At 34.0% G+C, this 18,411-nt stretch overlaps 1 protein-coding gene across 1 annotated transcript; it reads left to right on the top strand.

Moving 5' to 3' along the window:
* Nucleotides 1–12,369: 12,369 nt before the first annotated feature.
* On the top strand, nucleotides 12,370–13,083 carry trk (trunk). The gene has a single exon (XM_089643913.1). It carries the CDS (start codon nucleotides 12,370–12,372, stop codon nucleotides 13,081–13,083), a length of 714 nt encoding a protein of 237 aa, XP_089500039.1.
* The last annotated feature ends 5,328 nt before the right edge of the window (nucleotides 13,084–18,411 follow it).

The raw sequence follows: 18,411 nt of genomic DNA on the forward strand, positions 1-18,411 counted from the left end.
GGGAGGCCCTTCAGCCCCCTGCCAGCCGGGGGGCCACTAACACCCCCACTAAGGGGGGGAATATAACCACCCCCTCCCTCCCAGCCGCTACTCCGGATACAAGGGGCGGGAGACCCGAAACACATGAAAGCTGCGGGGAAATATGCAAATGGTATATGAAAGCAACCATGACAAGGTTTTGTTATGAAACTTTAAAGAATCTAACAGAATGTACGCGATTTGCATTCTGAGATTTTTAAGGTGTTTGATTTCGACTTGAATTGCTCGGAATGATATCATTCAAATTATGGTCAATTCATATAATCCATAATATTGTGGCTTCATTATTACCTGCTCAAAATAGTAGAGAACGAAATGTATTTTTTTTTGCAAATGATTCAAATGAAAAAAGTTAATTATTCCGATAAAATTTCCAGTGAAAGTTTGATTACCACAATAAATTGCAATCATTTTTGTTCAATAACACGGATTGTTGTCCGTTTTGTTCAATGGTCGTGATCTTTGTTAGATTGTTGTCCATTTTGTTCAATGGTCGTGATCTTTGTTAGATTGTTGTCATGTTTGTTCAATCATCATTGTTAACCTAACCGCCCAGAGCCACCGAATAGATAAAACACACTAGACATGCCTTCCATGTAGATTTGAATAGAAGCCAATGTCGCCACTGACTTGGTTCTAGTTCGTTTAACACGCGCTCTGCCTCTCCTATGCCGCCTGACATTGTGTATCGCCATTTAATTTGAAAACTGAAAACACTTGTATTTTTACTAGGATTCTTGCTGCAGAATCTCCATCTTCTATCTACGTATCACCTGTTCCTTTACTTCATTACCTGTTCATGTAGGTACTTCATTTTATTTAACATAATTTCATATATTTTTGTAATATTTAAATTTCCGTAATACCTGCATCAACTGTAAGGCGCCCCTGAGGTGATATCTCACAAAAGCGGCGCTATATAAGTTGTCCAATAAATAAATAAGTAGTAAAAACATCGTCATAGAAGTTACTGGAAAACGTTACATCTCTTAGTGAGAAGAACTACGAAAATATCGTATTTTTTATCTTATTTAAATGTAAATAATTGTATACATCGCATTTCTTGTATTTTTTGTATATTCTATGGCTAGTATCAATATGATATCCGATATCAACCATTTTTTTTCTTAGCTGGCCGCTCATGGACCGGAGCGTTTAGGACTTAAAGGATAAACTCGCTCCAGTTGATTTCTAGCACTGCTTTTGATGCTAAAAGATTAATGAGAAGGGAAGAATTGTCATAGGAGAGTTCGTCGAACTTTGCCATTTGTCATTAAAATAATATCTCAACAATCTATGCGATGTTTCTCGCGAGCCGTTAACTACGTTATTATACAGGGTTTTCCAATAAGAGGTGTTATTTTGAATAGCCCGCTATTTCGGTAGATGTTACTTTTGAAGCTGTCATTTTTTGACATTTGACAAGTAGAAACTAAGCCATTAATAAAAATGGAACGATACACGCTTCAACAACGCATTGAAATTATTAAAATTCACTTGAGTGAATCAAATGCAAATCATCTTAAGTGATGAGGCCCATTTCCACCTCGGTGGCTTCGTCAACAAGCAAAATTGCCGCATCTGGGGCTCGAAAAATCCAAGAGTTATTTTTTGAAAAGCCCCTCTATTATCAACGTGTGACTGTTTGGTGCGGTTTACGGTCCGGCGGAGTCATTGGACCTTACTTTTTCGAAAATGAGGCTGGAGCAGCAGTTACGGTGAATGGATTGCGCTATCGAGAGATGATTAATGATTTTGTATGGCCGAAATTGGATGGTATTGATCTGGACAACGTTTACTTTCAACAAGATGGCGCTACGTGCCACACAAGCAACGAAACCATTGATCTTTAACGATTGAATATCAAAATGGAAAACCCTGTGCGTTAATTACCGTATTATTAAAAAGGTAGGTAATAATTTAAAAGTCTACGAATCGAAAAGTGGCTTGCAAAGGATTTAGAAATGTTTGATCTGAAATTCCAGGTATATCCCAACCTTCCTCTACCCCATCTGCTTCGCTTTCCCACTCCCCTTCGCAGCACAACATACCCGAATTATTGGGGATACCATTGACCCGCACAGTTGGAACTCTTGTGGGATATTCACTTTTTTTAAGAAAGACAAACATTCCCGGATCACAAACAACCTGAACATATTTGAAAATTTCCACAGTATATGAAAAATGTTGCTTGTTTCGTGATGGAAGACGAGGAATTGACATCGCCACGCATGGGTGGGGGACCCAGAAACGATGCTAACTCAACCACTGACTTTTTACTAGTTTTGTGACTTACAGAAACATGTTATAGATGCACAGTAATGGCTAACGTAACGGCTTGCACCGGTTTAAACCGAGCGATGACGCAAGACATATATTGCAAAATATTTCAGATAAATTTCCCGGACTTTCATTTCGGTAAACGCTAACCAACGTGTTTCCTTTTTACTTGAGCTTCCTTGCTGATAGTTGTAAGGTTTGTTAGACCGGCTTAGAGAGTAGGGGAGACCGAGTACTTTGAGTAAGTGTAAAGAGTAGAAGTAGGTGAAAGATGGTTGTAGAACAGTGATGTGTAGTGCATAGGTAGTCTGGGGAGATGGAAACTGGCTGCTGGCACCCTTTCAATCTCACCGTTCACTCTCTTCTTCGTCATTTTGTTTATACGTGAAACAAAATATTTAGGAAGACACAACATTGTTTGAAGTTTTGGAGAGCTGTATTGTTATCTATCTTCTTCTAAATAAATAAAAATATAAATGTTCGTTTGCTCAAAATCTTAAATCTCCGAAAGTTCTTCATTGATTGCTTTGAAATTTTGACACAACTTTGCATTCGAATACGCGTGTGTTTTTATATATCTACTTACTGGCTATACCCCGCCATGCGTTGCTGTTGCTCAGTCCATCCGTGGAAATAAACAATAGCGCGTGTTGCTTTTACGTCCAGCAGATGGCGCTGTAAAAAAACATGTTTGTCCAACAGATAGTGCTTTTTTTTCGAAAAAGCATGTTGCATATCAGTCACATACATATTTCTCGGAAATTGGGTGGCATTATAGCAGTTAATATTCAACAGTTAACAATTGTAATGAACAGTAGATTGTGTTTTAATTCAACTACCAATTATAATGACAAGTAGATTGTGTTTCAATTCAACAAACAATTGTATTGACAAGTAGATTGTGTTTCAATTCAACGAACAATTGTATGGACAAGTAGATTGTGTTTCAATTCAACAAACAATTGTATTGACAAGTAGATTGTGTTTCAATTCAACGAACAATTGTATGGACAAGTAGATTGTGTTTCAATTCAACAAAAAATTGTACTGACAAGTAGATTGTTTTTTTTAATTCAAAGAACAATTGTAATGACAAGTAGATGCCTATTTATTTAATTAATCGACTTCAGTGAAATATAATAAAAACGTTAAATTTTTATTTATAATATTTATTTATACTATTTGAGATCTTCACGGCCAAAAGTATTGACGTAATTAATTTTTGAGGTATTATGCCGGGTTGCGTTACTTTATTTTTTAGAAAGCCTTACAGTGTCTATGATCAAGGCAGATATGTAATGATAATAATATTATACAGCTGCCCTAAAAATGGACACTGTAATTCTGTTCGAAACGTTGGCTAAATACGGAAGTAGCGCAACACGGCACAATACCCGAAATTAACTTACAAATACAGACAAAAAAAACAATTATTTTCGTATTTCAAAACAATGTTCTAATGATCTGCCTAAACTTAATTGAAAGAATAATTAAATTCTTGAAAGCTAATTATTTTTGAATTCGCTTTTTTTACATCGTGCCTCATAACTTCTGTTGACATTTGTTGTGCTGAAGACAAAGCTTTGGGCTTTTATACCTCAAGGGTGCGGATTGTTGTGGAGGAACCTGAACAAAGAGTCGGAGCGGCTTCGAAACGTCTGGAAAAATGAAGATTGAACACTTCAACCCTCGCAGCGCCAGACAACGCTAAATTCTGCACGAAATTTAGCGAATTAATAATTAATAATATTCAAGGGTTAGCTTTTTCTGCACAGTATGGAGATTTGGACATCAAGCCAAACATTGACACGGAAGGTACGATCCTGACTCCTGACACTGCAAGCTTTGATGTAACCACTTTTTGATACATGCGATTTAGGGATATGTAAAGTGGATCTGTCAGCGGTAGATCTAAAAAATCTTTCACAATGTTAAGAACTTGGGACGACAATTATTTTTCTAATGATAAACAGATAACAAGGTTTTAAAAAATAATTACTTGGATCTGAACCAATGACATGTATCTATGAAATATCTATAGTGATTATATCTATCTACAAATAAAAATGTTAATAATGGACATGCTTTGTTTATATTTATGTTTGACAGATACTTAGATGTATTAGTAGAGTGTACTGAGTTAACGCGCGTGGTTTTACCTCTAGTGGACATACTTTGTTTATACGAATATTTATGTTTTTACAGATGCTAAGATGAATTAGTAGAGTGTACTGAGTTAACGCGCGTGGCTTCACCTCCATTAGACATACATTGTTTACATTTATGTTTGACAGATGCTAAGATGAATTAGTAGAGTGTACCTACTGAGTTAACGCGCGTGGCTTCACCTCCATTAGACATACATTGTTTACATTTATGTTTGACATATGCTTAGATGAATTAGTAGAGCGTACTGAGTTAACGCGCGTGGTTTCACCTCCATTGGACATGCTTTGTTTATATTTATGTTTGACAGATGCTTAGATGAATTAGTAGAGTGTACTGAGTTAACGCGCGTGGTTTCAGATCCATTGGACATACTTTGTTTATATGAGTATTTATGTTTGACAGACGCTTAGATGAATTAGTAGAGTGTACTGAGTTAACGCGCGTGGTTTTACCTCTAGTGGACATACTTTGTTTATATGAGTATTTATGTTTGACAGATGCTTAGATGAATTAGTAGAGTGTACTGAGTTAACGCGCGTGGTTTTACCTCTAGTGAACATACTTTGTTTATATGAGTATTTATGTTTGACAGATGCTTAGATGAATTAGTAGAGTGTACTGAGTTAACGCGCGTGGTTTTACCTCTAGTGGACATACTTTGTTTATACGAGTATTTATGTTGACAGATGCTTAGATTAATTAATAGAGTGTACTGAGTTAACGCGATTGGTTTCACCTCCATTGGACATGCTTTGTTTATATTTATGTTTGACAGACGCTTAGATGAATTAGTAGAGTGTACTGAGTTAACGCGCGTGGTTTTACCTCTAGTGGACATACTTTGTTTATACGAGTATTTATGTTTCACAGATGCTTAGATGAATTAATAGAGTGTACTGAGTTAACGCTCGTGGTTTCACCTCCAGTGGACATACATTGTTTACATTTATGTTTGACAGACGCTTAGATGAATTAGTAGAGTGTACTGAGTTAACGCGCGTGGTTTCAGATCCATTGGACATACTTTGTTTATATGAGTATTTATGTTTGACAGACGCTTAGATGAATTAGTAGAGTGTACTGAGTTAACGCGCGTGGTTTTACCTCTAGTGGACATACTTTGTTTATATGAGTATTTATGTTTGACAGATGCTTAGATGAATTAGTAGAGTGTACTGAGTTAACGCGCGTGGTTTTACCTCTAGTGGACATACTTTGTTTATATGAGTATTTATGTTTGACAGATGCTTAGATGAATTAGTAGAGCGTACTGAGTTAACGCGCGTGGTTTCACCTCCAGTCTACATACATTGTTTACATTTATGTTTGACAGACGCTTAGATGAATTAGTAGAATGTACTGAGTTAACGCGCGTGGTTTTACCTCTAGTGGACATACTTTGTGTATACGAGTATTTATGTTGACAGATGCTTAGATGAATTAATAGAGTGTACTGAGTTAACGCGATTGGTTTCACCTCCAGTGGGCCCTATAGATAATGTAATTTTTTTTGAATGGTTTTACTGTTCACAGACCGTGCTACATTTTTTTTCGATCAGTTTGTTTCTTGTATTTTTATAATGTCATTCGAAAGATATTGAAATTTTGCATAGTTTCTTACATTCGATAAGGCAATTTTACTGAAGCAAATATTTTTTATAAATACTTTCAGCTTTACAAACCTACAAATGTCTGCGTGAGTACACTACATACATAACTTTGATGACTTAAGAAATATTAATATTATTCCGTTATCGATACAAATAATTATAGGTACCTACCTAATCGTTGGATCTTGCTCCCTAATCAATACCATAATGAAATAACCTAATGGGGGTTTTGTTAGTAGAATAGAGTATCAAGCCGTGTTGTCAGTTATAGAAAGCATTTACTGATAATTCTTAGAATAGTGGATACAATAATATCTTTGGAAAATAGGTTTCTTAGTAATTACCGAAAAGGAGCAATTAATATTAGACGCTATTACAATAGCTGAAAGATTAATTCATTGTATTTTCATGGATACAAAACTCCACACAGGAGGCAAATAATTTCACTCAGGACCTATGTATATCTTTTTGGATGCTGTCGGAAGGTTATTTTTTGGGAGAGGAAGGAATGAGCATGGGTCTTGAAATGTTAACCGTGTACATGTCGGCCGCGCGTTTGGCGTGTTTCGTGGGTGCCGAAGGGAGCAATGACACTAGTTCCTCGGAACATCTTCCGTTGTAATACCGGTAGAACAGGGACAGCATACCTACCTGACGCCTATGCTCTAAGGATTGCAATCTGTTTGTTAAGAGTGGGGAATCTATCAAACGTACCGCCCGTTTCTGGACAAAGTTAAGGCGATGCCATACGTCGTGTGACATTTTGAATCAAGCCGCTAATAATACCACCCCTTATGTAGATGGCGATAAGGTTTAAATTCCCGTTCAACACCATTCGACTTTTTTGATAAATACAAGAAAAAAACATCGCCAAAAAGTGGCTTTTATTTTATTTTGCGGACGTTTAGGCACAAATATTTAATTGTTTTACGATTATTTTATAAAGAACTTAATTTGCCACATCATACAATAAAATCATAACCGAAAATGCGTTCGTAAGTAGGAGATTTTGAACTTTAAAGCAGTTTTTATAGGCCTCGCACATTATTTTTTTCTAGGCTTATTAAAAGACTTATCTAAAAAATACTGGATCATCTAGTAGGCCAAGATGTATTCTACTCGCAGTATTTAATTGAAGCATCTAAAACATTTTTAAGTGATCAAATTTTCAAACCAAAAAACATGAATTTGCATAGCTACGAGTGGCATCGCCGGGTTTTTTTTCAGATATTTTGGGGCTCCAAAACTACGGTGTAACTCAATACAAATTAAATTCAGTAACTTAAATTTTGTTATTGACAGCAGTTTCGCCTTCAAAAGGCAGTTAGAAACGAATGCATATTAGGGAATTTCCAATAATGCCTCTAATGGAACCTAATGACTCCCTGTCAATATTTGGAAATAACAACCATATTTCAACAATAGAATACGCACATTAACAGCTTATCGGCATCTTATGTCTGTTCAAACAAATAAATTTGAATACTTTGTAGGGTAGTTAAATTTAATAACAATTTCTTTGGAAACGTAATTAGGGGTAACTGAAATGTAAACAAAATTAAAACTAATATACACATTCGCGAATGGTAGAGGTCGGTCACGCCTGAGAAAGAAGTGGCACGATCAAGTGAAACAAAACTTATAAAAAGAAAACTTTTCAATTCTTTAGAATGATATTATTTACATCTTAAGAGGAAGCTACAAGCCAAAAATGTGTATATTCTTGGTATACCTTATACTGGAGCTAATAGGCATTAAAATTGCTTGACAAACGGAGTCTAGAAACGTGCGATTTGAAGCACAAAACTTGTTTTTATTTATTTTATAAATAACTTTATAAGAAAGCAAAAAATTGAATCAAGTGAAACTGTCACAGATAATCTTAGTCATAATTCAGTATTTTTTAAAATTGTTTCCTTCACGCGTTCATACATTTCTATTGAAAAAATATTTTTTTAGTAGTTTACATTTATATTTTTTATTGAGTAGATAATTACTTTTTTATTTGTATTCTACTCAACCGAAACGATAGGAAAACCTTCAATTTATCTAAAGCATATTTTTTGGTATTCATGATGTACACAAATTCGTTATAAAGATTAATTAAAATAGTTATTTAGCATTAAGCTTCGCCATAAAAAATAGACCCATTTTCAGATACACTAGAAATCATAACCTCAAAACTTTTCTTACAACATAACTAAAACCATTCATAACCCACACATCAGCTAATTTTTCAATAATTATTGGTTTGTCAGCGAAGTCACCACAATTTTGACAATGTTCGGAAGGCGATTTTGGCTGCCACACGTAAAAATTGCTATGCCTAGCAGAATCAAAAAAATGTATTTCAGAAAGTTAAAACTTAATTAACATTACTTATTTCTCATCTCTGATGCAGAGATTCGAGTCTGTTTTAAAGCCATTTTAATGGAGCCTGCTCGAAGGAGCTCGCCGCATTGATCTTCCGTGTACCGGTGTGCACGTACGCGAACCTCAACGGACACGAGCGGAGCGCTCGTTCATATTTGATGTCGGCTTCATGAGAACGGGTCTTTTCTCCAACTTATGTCTGTGTAAGTCGACTTGCATGAGGAACGAGCTACTGACATCTGTTTTTCCTCTTTCATGTAATACGGCCCTCTTCAAGACCCGCATTAATAAATTAATAAAGCATACATTAATAAAATTATTTTGGTATCTACTTTATCGTTAGTGATATTTTTATTTATTTTTTTAATACCGCACAACAATTCCAACAGCACACAACCATCAGGAGCCAGTGAGACTGGCATCCCTAATTCGGGTATTTTAATTTTATTTTTTATTTATTTATTTATTTAACGCCCAGAGGGCTTTTACATGGTTGGTAGTATAATTTTAATTTGACAGATACTTTGAAACATAAAAAATAAGAATAAAATTACATTTCATAAAAGATATGCAACAAGTCATACAAACACAAGAAACAAAAACAGAAAATTACAGCTATTTGTAGGTTTACATGATGTGTTTAGGAGTATTGTTGAAATAAATGTTTTAAATGATCCACAAAACTTGCCAAGTTGGTATTGAATATGTCAACATCACTATATATGTATGTTGTAAGGCTGAAGTTAGTGGGGAGGGGAAGGAGATGGGAAGTACCTGGCTATTCAGATCAGGTCACTAAATACGGTTAGAGCCATTTAAAGCAACGTATCAATTCTGAATGGTGATCTTACACCAGGGCAATACTGGGAGTATATTCCTCTCTGGAACGTGACGAATAATTAATAAATTGTGAAATAAAACAAATTCATTAAATAAAATTTACTTGCGCACGCCGGGATTTGATCCCGCGAATTTTGAATTGCTAACCACGGAGGGCATGTTGTAATATTAGGTTCTTGGCTTTAGAAATACTTTAATGAAACATATTGGCTAATTGGTTCCATGATAACTCAACACAGTGACAATTCAACACACCTTTAAAAAGTGATATAAAGTCATTAGAAACGATGAATGTTTCATCACTTTCCATGGCTTTATATAACTTTTTAAAAATGTGATGAATTATCATTTTTATGATTTATCCGGTCACCTGGCTAATTATCTTTGGAATGAGAGCGTTAGAGAAGTTATGAATGGATATGAAGTGTAGTATAAATTAAAACAGTATCATATGTGATAATCTATACACAAATAAATAAATATACGCTTACGTAATCTGTATCATACGAAATACTTAATTATCATTTAAGAAGAAGAAAATACTAATGAATCTAAACAAAACATGGAATAAAATAAGAAACAGAAAATAAATAGGTAACGGTCACAACTAGAAATCGAACCCAGAATCTTTTATCTTACCGTGACAGCGTCTTAACCTCTCGACCATTGGGACCTAGTTATTAAACGTCATATTTATCGATCTCATATATATAATAGGAATTATCATCGTGCAACTAATTTTTTCCCATATTTTTGGCAGCTAACTAACCATCACGCCGTTTCCCGCTGGGCTAGGCAGAGAGGACCTCGGTCTTGGCACACACTCCTTGCCTCATTCACATTCATACATCGTCTCATACATACTCTTCTATTATTCTGACTCAAGTATCTGATTCACTTGATCGTGCCATGTCTTCCTCGGGCGTCCCCGACTTCTGCTACCGTTCATATTTGCGCCAGTTACCTTTCTAAATGATCAACACTTTCTAATGAATTGGATTGATTGATTTTTATTTATATGGAATTTTTACTAACTATTTTTAAAATATTCAGGAAAATTCAAGAACAACTTTTCTTGAATATTATACCCATCAATTTAATATATAATTGAATGATAATATAATACTCATAAATGTAAACAAAACATAAAATAGAACAAGACACATCAAATATAAAAGTTAACGGTCACAACTAGGAATCGAAACCAGGATCTCTTGACTTACCGGGACAGCGTCTTAACCACACGATAACGTACTTAATTACTTACAAGATAGAAGTTATTTAGGTACCCACTTACATTGGCATAGGTAGGTAAGTTCTTTGATAATTCAGAGTTGTATTTGTTGGGTTAGCTGGAAGAAATAGAATGTAACCTATAAGCTATACCCTTTGTACTCTGTATTTTTGTGCAATAAATATTTTTTTGAATTTTTATTTACTTAAGGCGATGCACTACGTCGTGTAATATTTTGAATCGAGCCGCCATCAATAACACTCCTTACGTAGATGGCGATAAGGCTTAAATTCCCGCTTAACACCATCCAGCTGTTTTGATTTAGGCAAGAAAAAAACATGGCCAAAAAGTGCCTTTTATTTTATTTTGTGGATGTTCAGGCATAAATATTTAAATATTTTACGATCATTTTATAAATAACTTAATTTTCCACATTATACAATAAAACCATAACCGAAAATGGATTCGTAAGTAGGAAAACTTTAAAGCAGTTTTCATAGGCCTTATAATTTTTTTTCTGGGCTATAAAAAGACGTATGTAAAAAATACTCGAAGGCCAATATGTATTATACTCGCGGTATTTATTTATTTAAAGCATCTGAAAAATTTCTAGGCGACCAAATTTTCAAACCAAAAACACATGATTTTGCATTACTACGTAGTGCAACATCTTACTAAAGTTACGCTGCCAAGTAAGATATTTTTAATATATTTTTTTTAAACCTGAATACCGCACAATAGTCCTAACTACTTTCTTCTAACCGGAGCCAGTGGGATTATGACATCCCTAATTGGGGTATTTTGTGAGGCTGAAGGTTATGGGGAGGAGAAGGAGATGGGATAGAGAAAAGTGGGGAAATTCCTGGTTATTCACACACATTATTATACACTTGATACTGAGAGTATCAAATATATAATTGCTTTTTAATTGGTAATTAAATGTGAAATAACACAATTTAGTAAAATAATACTGCGAATCGTATCGATACGTAAAAATATATATTATCTATCTGATATTGCTGCTAGGTTTCAAATCTCTTTTTATGTTTTGAATTATGTAATTATTTACCCCCAACATTCAAATGTACATTTACATCGATATTGATTTGGCGTTTAATGTTACAGTAGGTAGTTTCTTCCACACGCTTGACAACAGCCTCCCGCCCCCCTGATCACGGAGTTCGTAGTTCCTTCTGATATTTCAAATTAATTGTCAAGAACGCGAACGCACACCTAATTATTAATGTCGTAGAACTACCCACAACATTATGTATTAATCATTAAAGTCGTCAGGCACGGTATTCCATCGCCTAATTTATTTCCAATAAGTAACGAATAATACATTTGCAAGCATGTTACCAGGTAAGAACAACATTAACGAAAATAATGTAAGGTTTTAATGGCTTTGCTAATGTTGTAAAGGTACCTTCTTACTGAATTCGCAGGATTTCAGGATTACTTTCAGGCAGCGCTGCGGCGGAACAAAGAAAGGCGATGTTCTAATGTGCAAGTTGGAAAGAGACAACGCATTAAATGTCATTTAATTGTGTTTACGGTAAATATTCAGGAATTACCTGTGGGCAGTTTACCTAGCCAGTCGTATAGGGTTCCACTGGTCAGTTGGCAACTTGAGTTCCTACCGTCAATATATAATATTTTGAAAGTTCACGCGTGCAACCGAACTAAAAATAATCTATGCCGAGAGTGTCAAGTAAAGTTATTGATTATCAGCTCTAGTTCGGTGATGCAATGTGTTCGGATATAAATCGCTACAAAGTTTTTGCGTTTTGAATATTAAATACACTGCCAGAATAAAGTATAATCATGGCGAAGTTTTTGATTCGAAGTTTGCCGGTAGTGGTTATGATTGAAATAATAGTACTGTTCGTGTTTGCGAAATCCGTGAGGAGTGCGCGAATTGGTCGTTCTAGTAAAGGACAATTCCACGGATCTGGAGCTAACGTCGATGAAAGGCTGGGTTTCATTAATTCCGGGTGCAATTCTTTGGAGATGGAATCCTTGGCTAAGATATTGGGTCCTGCCTACAACCCCAGATATATGAGTGTGGACCCTCCACGAGATGCATCTGAAGACGTGGATTCATCAGACATCAAAAGGAAAGCAAGCGCCTACAATCAGTTCTCTGTCGATGGAGACTTCGCTCAAGAATTGGAAGATAAACCAGCCTGGGAGATGGACCATTTCTCGGGATCAGCAGGATCAGAGAGAAGAGAAAAGAGGGCGGCAAACCCATCCAGACCCTGGGAATGTCAGGCAGTAGTGAAATGGATTGACCTAGGTTTAGACTACTTCCCAAGATACCTCAGGAGTGTGGAGTGCACCAAGCACGACTGCTGGTATGGAAAGTTCGTCTGCAAGGCCAGATCCTTCACAGTAAAGCTTCTGCGGAGGAAGAGAGGCAAGTGCGTGTACCAAGGCGGAAGAGAAGGAGTCGTAGGACTGCCCAAAGAGCTGAAGGAACTGTGGGTTTGGGAAGAGAGAGCAGTGAACTTTTGCTGCGACTGTGCCCCTCCATAAACTATTAACCCTAGCAACGTCCCATTATATAAACGCTTCGATTATTCAAATACCTTTTGTTATTTGAATTGTAAAGGAGTGAATTTTGATGAACTTGTGATGTAATCTTGTGTCGAAGCTGAGATCCCAGTGGCCCAGTTGTGGCGTTAAACAAATCAGTGTTCGCGATACAATCATATTTATTTACGAGGATGTAAATTTAAAACTGTAAAATCTCTTGGTGAATAATGGAAATGTGTTTATTTTATGTAAGGTTTAAATAAATTTACATTTGGAGGCGTATAAATTAGAATACGGAATAAAACTCTAGCCGTACGTGAGTGAGGGAACTGTTAACTGTTAGAAGGCAGTGTCAATTTGTTTGTTAGTTTCAATAAGTTAGTCATGAAGTAACATAGCGAAACGTAACTAAAAACTACCAAATAAACATATCTATTTATACTACGCTGTTGAATAGTAGTGTTTATCTTTAAATTATAATCGATAAATTTAATAACAGTTCCACTCTAATGGTCCATAAACATACCAAATCATCCTATGGTTTTATATGTTTATGGACCATTAGAATAGGACCTTATTATTAAAAATGTACTGCAATTTTATGCGCGTCCACCAGTAATTTTACGGAATTAAATATTTATCCAAAATGTTTACTAATTGGTATCTTACAGGACAAGATATCTAAGCTATATTATTTATAGATTTGACAAACCAATGTAATATTAATTAATATGATTTAATAATTATGCCATCATCGACAAAATAATTATTATAGGTAGAAATTTTCAGATTAATTTAAATTCAGTCATATTTTTAACATATCAGATATTTGAATTGGGTGTTTAAAATTTAATGTAATTCAATTCAGTTGAAATTAATTTTCACCTACAATAAAAAACATTGGTGCAAATCCTTGCCTTTCTTGCGTATTATTTTTATCCGATGTTCAAATATTTTATTTATTTTGAACTATTTACCACAGATCGTAAAAGACTATTAATGATTTTTAATAATTAAACCAATCTTTATTTTTTTTTAATTCAACTTCTGCAATAAGTGTTGAGAAATTTTATGCTATATTGTCTATGTAAATATAAATAAATAATAATAATCTATAAATCAGTGAAAATTGTGAAATGAAAAGATTAATTCATTTTAGAAAATATGTGCTTAAGTTTACCTTATTTTTTATTAAATTTTGTTACCAATAGAATCTAATATTCAAAGGAACATTTCCTAAACAGAGTCAGTCCCACTTTATTGATGTCTAAAACACAATATCTCCTTTGTCAAGTGAACACAACAAGTTAGTTTGAATGCATTATGTATTCATCCGTAATAATTCACCTGACCCAAATATTATACCATTTAAAGCCATTTGAATGAACCTAACTATGTACAGATTCAGCAGGGTTAATTCCAAGTAATGCAATATTTTATATAGATTTTTGTAAAAAAAAAAACAGTAATAAAAATATATATATGTAAGGACGGGTAGCTTCGGAGAATTTGAACAATTATTCAAATTTCAAAGTTAATTTTCAAGTTCTGTGAAGATTTTTCTAGTTATGTTATTATTTCAGTTCTGTCAAGCAACTAGCCGACATTGCTATAGTATCAGAACTTGAATAGGACTTTCACAGAACCCGAAAATGAACGTTGAAATTTGATGAATTGTTCAAATTCTCGAAAGAACACGTCCTATATATATTAAAAAATAGTTTCATCTTTGAAATCATAATATTCTGATTTAAATTGAATTTAAAAAATAATATGATTTAAAATTCAAGTCTCCATTTTAGCAATTAAATGTTCTGTTCGCGTCTTAGCTTGGGGCATTTTTCACAAAAAATTCAAATGTAACATTGTCATCAAATTGCCATTTAGGACCTGTTGTTTCGGAGAATTTGAACAATTCATCAAATTTCAACGTTAATTTGCGAGTTCTGTGAAAGTCCTATTCAAGTTTTGATATTATATCATTATAGGCTAGTTGCTTGACATAACTGAAATAATAACAGAACTAGAAAATATCTTTCACAGAACTCGCAAATTAACGTTGAAATTTGATGAATTGTTCAAATTTTCCGAAACAACCCGTTAGAATCTTTTCTTTTTTTTGACGGTTGAAAAGTTACCACTACGCTGATTCAAGGTCCCTTTCAGTTTGCTATCAAATTGTGATCTGACAAGAATAACAACATGACAGTAGCAAGTAGTTGCATCTTTCAAATGAAAAAAAGAATTAAAAAAATGGCGCTGATTGGTATTTGATGGCAATGTTACATTTGACTTTCTTTGAAACCCCAACTTATGAATTCAATCATTTTATATACATATTAGTTTTGTCGATGATGGATATTATTCAAACATTCAGTTAAGTGACGCTGAAATTCAGAATTTTCAATGTAAATTGTAACTTTCACACTATAGAGTGTGTACTAAATGTGTTTCGATGCAGTGCATCGGTGATTTGACATGAAATATTGTAGCTTAATCCCAAGTCCCTTTGTAAATAGTCCTAGAAATTAAAGATGACAATGATTTTCTAGTTTGTAAGTCGTAACAAGTGTCTTTGTACATTTTGGTTGTAACCTCGTAAAAACCGATTCATATTATACATTATACAGGGTTTTCCAATAAGAGGTGTTATTTTGAATAGCACGCTATTTCGGTAGATGTTACTTTTGAAGCTGTCATTTGACAAGTAGAAACTACGCCATTAATAAAAATGGAACGATACACGCTTCAACAACACATTGAAATTATTAAAATTCACTTGAGCGAATCAAATACAAATCATCTTGAGTGATGAGGCCCATTTCCACCTTGATGGCTTCGTCAACAAGCAAAATTGTCGCATCTGGGGCTCGGAAAACCCAAGAGTTATTGTTGAAAAGCCTCTCTATCCTCAACGTGTGACTGTTTGGTGCGGTTTATGGTCCGGCGGAGTCATTGAACCTTCCATTTTGGAAACTGAGGCTGGGGAAACAGTTACGGTGAATGGATCGCTATCGAGAGATGATTAATGATTTTTTATGGCCGGAATTGGATGGTATTGATCTGGACAACGTTTACTTTCAACAAGACGACGTTACGTGCCACACAAGCAACGAAACCATTGATCTTCTACGATTGAATATCAAAATAACACCTCTTATTGGAAAATCCTGTATATATATATTTTTTATCAAATCAAATAATATTGTTTCTGTACACATTTAATATTTAAATAACTACAATACATAACAGATGGTAAATTTGAAAAAAAAATTTTGTAGTCGTATATCTAATATTTTCAATATATTATATGACGGAAACAAAAAAAAAATTATGTTTGCTCATGTAATGTTACAAAAGCCTTTATTGTACTTAAGGGTATATAAGAATTCATTATATGCTCTTTCATAGATGGCGCTAATTTTATTATTTTAGGAAAAAAACGCTTTGCAAGCTATGCTTTACAATATCAATAAAAAAACGCTTTGCAAGCTATGCTTTACAATATCAATAATAAGTATTATGATTTGTTTGTGCTTGTACATAGGTAAAATATGAATAAATAGTTCTTGAATAAAACAGAAGGCTTACAAATTCAGTATTGTATCAGTGATTCAATCCAATATTGTACTTGTATGACCTTAGTTTGTATGCGAACATAACCATATATTCATATCGTGTTATCACAAATAATTTGTCTTAATATTTTAAAGCTCAATTTACCCAAATGTTTTTTTCCTAAAATAATTAAATCAGTGACATCTATGAAAGAGCGGATTATGAATTCTTTTTAGTTTACCACAGCATATAGTATATGCTTTGGTGATTTTTTTTTACTATTAGATAAACACCAAATAGCAAACAACATTTTATATATTTAGTAAATCAGTGTTTTTTTTTTGTAATTTTATTGAGTACATCCAACATAACTTTCAGCAATTTATATCCGCCATTATTAATAATAATTATAATTATGGTAATGAAATATTTAATGAAGTCATCCATTTGGCCAAGAACTTGAAAATTTAGATTTGATCCTAATGTTATTAACAATGAATAAATCAATAAAATGTGAAACAATGTTGGAATGTCCTAATAAAAGTTAATCCTGTGTAACGTGTAACCAAATATTAAAATATGTGTTCATTTTATTCTATTTAATTATAATCACAAGGATGTCAATTAAATTATCTGTAAAAATAATAAAGAGGTTAAAATAATTTTTCGTTTGATTTAAAAAAAAAAATCACAAAATTAAAATTTTACTGAGCACTTAAGGTTAAACACAACGCTCGTTGTATTCTACGTGTTCACAGATGGCGTTAATTAATTGATTTTTTCTAAATACGCTTTTGCAAGGTATTGCTTTACAGTTTTAAGACAAATTATTTGTTTGCGCCCTCATATACGCAATATGAATATGAATAAATAGTTTTGTCCATATAAAAACTCAATTCTATCGAGAAAGGCATACAAATACAATATTGGATTGAATCATCGGTAAAATATTGTATTTGTGTGCCTTTCTCGAAAGAATTAAGTCTTTAAACGAACAAAACTATTGATTCATATTCATATTGCGTATATACGGGCGCAAACATATGATTTGTCTTAATATTGTAAAGCAATACCTTGCAAAAGCGTATTTAAACAAAATTAATTAATTGACGCCATCTGTGAACACGTAGAATACAACGAGCGTTGCATTTAACCTTAAGGTTAAATGCAACATTTGTTATAATCTACAAGTTCATAGATGGCATTAATCAATTTATTTTTATTAATTGCGCCCATTTAATATGAATATGATGTTTTGTCCATTTCTTTCTTTCAAATAAGGCATAAAAGTACAATATTTCATTGAATTAACGGTACAGTATTGTATTTGTATGCCTTTCGCAAAAGAATTGAGTTTTTAACTCTTTGCACGCGGCCGTATCAACTGTTGTTACCGCAAAATGTCTATACTCACACGCGGCTGTATCAACAGTTGATACGGAAACTTTAACGGCCGATATTCTAGCGCTCTTTCGTCATAAATGTATTTCTTGCTCACTTGGACATTCGTAGAACTATAACGATGCTGACATCTACAAGAATTTCTCAAAAATAAAATTGTATTACATAAAAAAAGATCGATAATCAAGTGCGCCTCTTCGCGCCTTTTAGTCCTTCAGTTTACATTTTTTTCAATGGATGGCGTTAGTACTAGTATGTCATTCACAACTTTTCATAACTAAAAATGATAAGTGCTCATGGTGTCCCACTTGTGTCTATCAACGCAGTGGCCTAAGTACACACACGCCGAGTGAATGGCGGGACCACATT

The sequence above is a fragment of the Hesperophylax consimilis genome, chromosome 2 (assembly GCF_061612785.1).
Source record: "Hesperophylax consimilis isolate HC1 chromosome 2, BYU_Hcon_1.0, whole genome shotgun sequence".
In the NCBI taxonomy this organism is placed as follows: Eukaryota; Metazoa; Arthropoda; class Insecta; order Trichoptera; family Limnephilidae; genus Hesperophylax; species Hesperophylax consimilis.

Excerpts from the sequence above, each read along its gene's own strand:
- trk (XM_089643913.1), top strand. The coding sequence starts at position 12,370 with ATGGCGAAGTTTTTGATTCGAAGTTTGCCGGTAGTGGTTATGATTGAA.